At 30.2% G+C, this 7246-nt stretch overlaps 1 protein-coding gene across 1 annotated transcript; it reads right to left on the bottom strand.

Annotated features, from left to right (window-relative positions):
- Positions 1 to 1459: 1459 nt before the first annotated feature.
- Positions 1460 to 2733, bottom strand: LOC148229660 (uncharacterized). Its single transcript, XM_088197821.1, has 3 exons — positions 2425 to 2733; positions 2120 to 2362; positions 1460 to 2039 (listed from the first exon to the last, which is right to left on the bottom strand). The coding sequence occupies exons 1-3, from the start codon at positions 2619 to 2621 to the stop codon at positions 1859 to 1861; spliced, it is 621 nt and encodes a 206-aa protein (XP_088053947.1). The 5' UTR covers positions 2622 to 2733; the 3' UTR covers positions 1460 to 1858.
- Between the last annotated feature and the right edge of the window lie 4513 nt (positions 2734 to 7246).

Below are 7246 nucleotides of genomic sequence, written 5' to 3'. Positions count from 1 at the left end.
TATTTATAGTACAACATAAATATTTTTTTATTTTGGACAAAAAAACATATTAAATATAAAACTTTTACAGTGGTACTTCGGTTTTCGTTGACTTCGGTTATCGTCGGTTTCGGTTTTCGTCAATATTTTCAGCGAAAAAAGTTGTCTCGGTTTTCGTCGGTTGCTTCGGATTTCGTCGGCGTACACTACCCATACATACTACAATTACATGCCTCGTAATGTTAATACATACTACAAATAATTGCCTCGGTTTTCGTTGGTTTCAGATTTCAACGATTGTTTTCGGACTGATTATCGACGAAAACCGAAGTATCACTGTACTACATATAGATACTTTTTTCACTACAAATATGAAATTAACATGTGCATATTAAGAATTAAGCCCAACCCACGCAGTAGTTGTCAATTGTTATCGCTCCTTCCATAAAATTGTGAGGAAGCAAACATTTTGTAGTTTTTATTTTGAATCATAAGTTATGTTTGTACTGATGATATAGTTATTGTTAATTTAACGAGTCCGTTGTAACAGATGATATTTTTATATTTACCAATATACATTTTAATTGTGAAATTAAACTAGTTTGTGAAAGCAGCATTTATCGATGTATATGATAAGCTTTTCTATGTACCAGCTTTGTATTGGAACAGCAGAGCATGCATGTATGTGTATGGTGTCCGATGGCAGCTGGTGATACAGTTAGGCAGAGTCGAAGCTCTGTAACACAAATTCAAAGCAGTGCTTGAAGGATTCTGCATGGTTCAATTATGGCAGGGTCAATATAGTTATTGTTCAATTGCTTATGAAACTCAGAGAATAAATTAATTTCTTGTATTGAAAGCAATTTTTACAATTCATAGATGAATTGTGATCTGAATACTTGCTTTTTAAGCGCCATTTAGATTTTAAAACGAGTAAAGGTTAATTTGTACATTTGTATACATTCAAGAATAACCATATGTATTTAATTTAAGTAATAACATATTTCATTTATAACCACTTAATCATTTTTAAATAAAAAAGTGGTTTGATACAGATATATATTAAAAACTGCAATTTAGTTACAGCAATTTTACATAAATCTAATTTCTTTCGCAAAATTCGTAGTAAAGTTATAATTTAAAATAACGAAATATTATATCATATGTATATGTACAATATAATTTTTAAAAGTTTTAAACTCACTAGTATTTTGGGTGATGATTAATGCCACATGAGTAACTTAGAATTAGTGGAATTGCGATGCGTATAGCTTAAGGGTCAGACTAATATGTTGATAATATGACTATTGCATCAGAATATATAATACAAAATAATAAAAATATAAACATGTGCAGTTGCAAAAAAACAGTGGTTATTTTTAAAATATCCATCTCTAATTCAATTGATTTTAATGTGAGGTAGCAGAGTTTTTGGGAGACATTTGAGGGTAATAATAATAATAATAATTATAAACACGTGTAATCGTAAAAAACAATGTTTGTTTATTTTTAAAATATCTAGGTTTAATTCGATTTATTTTAATGTGAGGGGAGGGGCTCGCAGCAACAATTAGCAATAAAGCCAGATTTTTCTCTCGCTGGCCCAGAAAGACTGAATAGTAGTATCATAAGACTCATAAGAGCAACTATAATTGTTGTGTTGTAACAATAGTTTATCATAATTCTAGATGTGGCTTATTTTATGCATCACAATTTCCTCTTTCTTAAAACTTATCACAAACTCCTTACATTTATATATTACAAATTTCATATCATGTGGTTGGTTCACAACAAACTTTAAAAGTATTGTGTGATTTAAGGTCACAAGTACGGAATCAACTTAATATATCGGAAGTATTACAATTACATAACATATACGCTATTTATTTGGAATTTGAGCATCGCCCTCATCTAAAGACTCAACTGTGTTATTATAAAAATCTGTAGTAGAATGCAGTTGTTCGATTGAAGTTGATAATTGTTCTAAACTCTTAACTAATTTGACCATAGTTTCTCTCGCGCTTGCAGGCTTGGCGGGAGCATCTGGATCTGATCCTAATCTGAAAATTAATTGTATGTGTAAATATGAAATTTAAGTATGAGCTATTTAACCACATATATGTATGTTAAAATTAAGTACTTGAAATGTAGTCTAGCTAAGTTATCTTGTTGTTCTCTAATATCTTCCATGTGTAGCAAAGCTGGTGGTAAAGAACCAGGAGTATCAGACGAAGGAGGAGTGGCATGAAAGTTAGCTAATAGTCGCAGCAATGCCGCTTGAGTCCTTCGAGAATCTCCGCCCTTTATACCCATACCGCTAGTCGGAGTGGTTCCTGTGTGTCGAGGAGGTCTTGTTGGTCGTCTTTCACTTACATAAGCTACTCTGTAATGGTTTGAATAAGATTTTAATACACATGAATAAAATATATTAAAGTCAAAACAAACCTAGTATTTCCAAATAATGTGGTGTTCGCATTAACGTTTTTAATAGGATTAGTTTTTGATCCGTAGCTCGCAGCTCCGCTTGAAGATAAAACACCACTTGCAGCCGGAGATAGAGAAGCTCCTTGCCTTCCTTCTTCATCCTCGTCTGTAGCTACTAACTGCTGCTTTTCGCTAGCCTCTCCCGTCGTTTTGTCCATCACAATATTTTTATATTTATAATTTATCAATCAAATCAGGGCGGTTACTACAAAATAAAATTTGACGGCTAAACGTCACTTGAATCCTGTCAGTGTTGCCAGAGTGAATAATAAGCATAGACTTTAACGAGCTCGTTACTACGAATTCGCATAAATAATAAATTTAAATGATTTATTAAATTTAATACAATAATATAAAATAAATTTATAACTAAATATTAAATACAGCAATGGTTGTATATTTATTGTATTATCTTTTTTATATAAAAAAAATATTTTTCATAATTTGTGTAATTAGTGATGAATACTTATATTCATTTTATTAATTATATAATAAAATCGCCTTCTTTAAATTTATTATTTATTAAAAAATCACACAATTTATTATACATTTAATTTTTAAATATAATTCAAACACCGCTGAATATAAGTTTCAAACCATTTTTGATGTTATAGACTTTGATGATAGATGGATATACAATAAATATTCCGAATAATATATTTTTAAAGCATTTTATTGTACGGTTGGGCTTAGAGCGCCCCTTTATTTATTTCTTTATATAGTTAATAATAATGTATTTGGTGAGATTTTTAATTAGCACCGATATAGTTGCAATGTTTATAATAATAGTTCAAAAATATTTTTTTAACGATCATACTTTTTTTTTTATAAATGTCAGCTAACTATTATGAAAAGTTATTCAAAAATAACCCTTAGTCACATGTAGATTCAATGAATTTTATCTCACTGAGTCAGATCGAATGGTTGAGTCATATCCAGTCGTTTCGTGTTGCCAGCAATATCTCGCAATATTTCTACCATAGCATTCTGATGCTGAAGCAGAAGTAACTTATGCCAGCGCGCGTGCTTTCTTGTGTATTCCTCGATAGTCTTAGTAGTCTTAGCTTTATATGCAATTATATAGAATGCACGTACTAATTTATAATAATATTTTCGTTGTTTTAATTATTTAAATTTTTGGTAATTTAGATGCAAGGTTTATCAAAATATAATGCGGTAATTGATTTAGATTTTTTAGCTTGTTTGGAAACATGCATACTCAGTACATATTACATTTTTTTATTGTAGATTTCTGTTTTACGATTTTTTATCGTAAATTCCAAGATCCAATAACTGTCAGCGTATTAGACATTTTTATTTACCATTTTTTTTTATTTTACAACTTCACTGTCACTCGTTTCTGGTGCGTTCTCTTTATTTATATTCTCAGAATGCTACAACTGTTCACAGGGCTGGCTTTAATAATACGCAGCCGATTCACTCGCACAGGGCCCCGCTCTCAAGGTTAAAAATTTAATTAAAATAGACGTAAATATTATTTACATCACAAAATGTAAAATTACAATTCATATAGCAACATTTTATTCTCTTAAAAACCCTATAAAATCGAAATTGTCATAAAATCAGCATTTCTTAAAATAATAAATTCGTTATTATTAAGCTCTTGTTATTTGTTGATTTATATATGTTTTAGTGCATTCAGGGTTAAGAACTACACTAGACGATCCCATCGCGAATATGCCACCCCCAAGCAAGTGCCGCCCCCTCCGCCCCCCCATAGCTACGCCACTGATAAAGAGTGCTTGCTGAGAGTGTTGCCACGTTCAGAAAGCAATGGTTATAAACTCTCCACTGCGTCACATTGCTAGTTTGGCCCTAACGGTAACAAAAGAAGCCAACAACGTTTTGCTACATCAATTTGTTCTAATTAAAACAAGTTAGGTGCAGTCGAGCTGTAGCGAGGGAGCGTTGGTCAGAACAGTGAACACACCATGAATAACTTTTTGCAACGAATGTACTTAAAAGAAGAATTATATAAATAAGCAGCAATATTTACCTTATTTAAATGGTTTAAAATTTTAAAACTTATTTATGTCTCAAAGCATTGTTGGCAGTTTTCGTAGTCGTTAGGGGCAAACCAGCAACGTGACGCAGCGGAGAGCTTATAAACACTGGTTCCTAAGCGTGGCGTCGACATTCTAAAAATCATTACAAAATTAAGTTAATGTGATATTTAGAACCATCAGATTTTTTCCGGAATAAAGTCATAATGTATAATTGTGTATATGATATACAATGCTTAGATTTTAAATAGCAATTTTGTATTTTAAAGGTCTGTAGATACAATAATATACCTGTTTAAAATAATATAATTCTGGCATTTTAATCTGATTATGGAAATTTGATCTTTTTCTCCCGACCGCGACGGCTTTAATTTTAAATAATAAATTACATAAAATATACGTTTAAAGAGCATTTATTTGGGGCATGTTATCACGCCAAATGTATGTAGGTGTAACCTTTTTGAGGAACATAAAAATATATTCTAGGCCGTGTTACCAATGTTTAACCTATTTGGCAATTTGTCTAAGTGTCGTGAGGGATTACTTGGGCTTACACTGATTATACAAGGAAGTTGAATTGCTGCCAATTTTGTAAATCTGCCTGTATATTATTGTACTAAAAAGGGAAGACAAAGAATGTATATACATACATATGTACACATCTATACAAAATATTGCACACTAGGCACAGCAATAAAACTATGTGTTCTCTAGCACGTGCTGGCCATAAATTATCAGAAAATATTTATGAAATACATTCTAGAGCAAGCATATCGTAAAATGTTATGTTTGTTTGATGATATTGTAAATGCCGAATATTTTCATGGGACCATGTTTTGAAATGATACAATACAATATTTCTTATGGATAAAAATAGGATTTATTTGCCACAAAAGAATATTTACAATACTAATCTAGATATTCTTATTATACAATATTAAAAAAATACATTTTTTTTTCATATTTTAAAGGTTGATTATTTAAGATATGCAAAGTATATTCTTGTGTTTTTTTATTAATGGAAATTTGCAATTTTTGTGATCAAAATAGAGATCGTTATTTTTAAAGATCTCTATTATGAGGTTTAACTACACCTTGGTCGGAAAAATTGTGTGTTGTAATGATTATATTCTTATATAATGAATATTAGAAAAGATAGTTTACCAGGTCTTTGCCGCAGCAAAGGTTCTTGACTAGGGATTCCAATCCCGGGATTGGATCGATTTTCAATACCCGATGAGTCCCGGGATTATAAAACATAATCTCGAATTTTTTGGATTGATTGATTTATCAAGCACAATCGAATTATTATTGACAAAATCGTTATATTTCGTATACAAACTTGCGCGAGTTGCACGTGTCATCTGTGAATCTTTTAGGCTGTGAGTCTGAACGTGCTTTTTCAGCTGCAGGCTGCTTAGGAACCAAAATCAGATCAAGGCTAAATGATGAAACGCTTGATGCTTTGATGTTACTTCGTGAGTTTTTTCCAAAATAATGTTTTCCATTAATTGTGTCTATGAATATACATATGTACATACATTGTCAAAAGTTCATTTTTTATCTTCTCAAATAAATAAATAAGACCTTCCCTTTTTTATTTTTATTATATTATTTTCTATTTTAAGTCCAAGACTAAAATTATACGTACTTTATACATTGTACGTTATAAAAAACGGATGTAAAAAAATATTGTATTATTCATTTTAAATTATTTTTATCGATAAAATAACATGAAAATTATCCCGGGACTGGTCCCGGGATCCCGGGATCGACTAATTGCAATACCGAAATCCCGGGATCAAAATTTTGGCCCGGGATTGGAATCCCTATTCTTGACGTATTTGTGTAAAATTCCCTATTGAATTTATAAACCCACCCAGTGAAAGGTTTTTATTATATATCAACGTGTATTACAAAGATCAAGAATACAAGATAATATTAAAAAAATAAAATACGACTAACACTAATAAAAAAACATTAAATAAATTAAGGAAAACTACAGAATAAAATGAAAAATATTCAAATTATAAAGCTCAAGGCTATAACTATTTACTTAACTGGGGATCTGGAGCTACTAAAAATAAATTTATGCCTCTTATGTGAGATATGTTTTAGCATTTTATGAGTTTACTTAAATTTATGTTTGATCTTGTCGTAGTCACCATTTCTGGAGATTCTGCGAAAGAAATACAATTGGTGCTAAAATTCCTCGAAAATTTTATATGGCAATGAAACTAAAAACAGGTAAACTGTAACAATATGTTGTAGTGAGTTTTTAAAAAATTGTTAAGAAAATAGGCAAGGAAAATAACCTTTTGAAAAAAAATGTTATTAAAAGGTAAACAATGTATAATTTTTTTTTAAAGATACTCTCACCAAACAATAGTTCAAAGAACTTAGCAATTTGGTCATGTGTTATTGCAAGACTGTTTAGTCATATTTTACTCATTATTTCAATGTCATCTTATGGATATTTATTTGTGAAGAGGTTTTTTTATACGCGTTTTATTTTTTCTTATTATATGTATAATAATAGCTCCACACTAACATATCAATATACATGTAGGTATTTAGTACTTACATTTTATCTTTATGTGTATTATGTTATATGTATACACATTATGTCAATAGGTCTTATCATACATTTGGTAATTTGGATGACAATATTGATTCATTTTATAATATTTTGTAGCAATGTTTCTGAATATATATTGTATACAAAAGTTAATGTTTCCAGTTTGCCTTGCTTGTTTTCT

The sequence above is a fragment of the Plectrocnemia conspersa genome, unplaced genomic scaffold (genome assembly GCF_051122295.1).
Source record: "Plectrocnemia conspersa isolate PC_06_02 unplaced genomic scaffold, ASM5112229v1 ptg000011l, whole genome shotgun sequence".
Lineage (NCBI taxonomy): Eukaryota > Metazoa > Arthropoda > Insecta > Trichoptera > Polycentropodidae > Plectrocnemia > Plectrocnemia conspersa.
The sequence above is the reverse complement of the archived record's forward strand: the minus strand, read 5'-3'. Positions and strand labels throughout refer to the sequence as shown.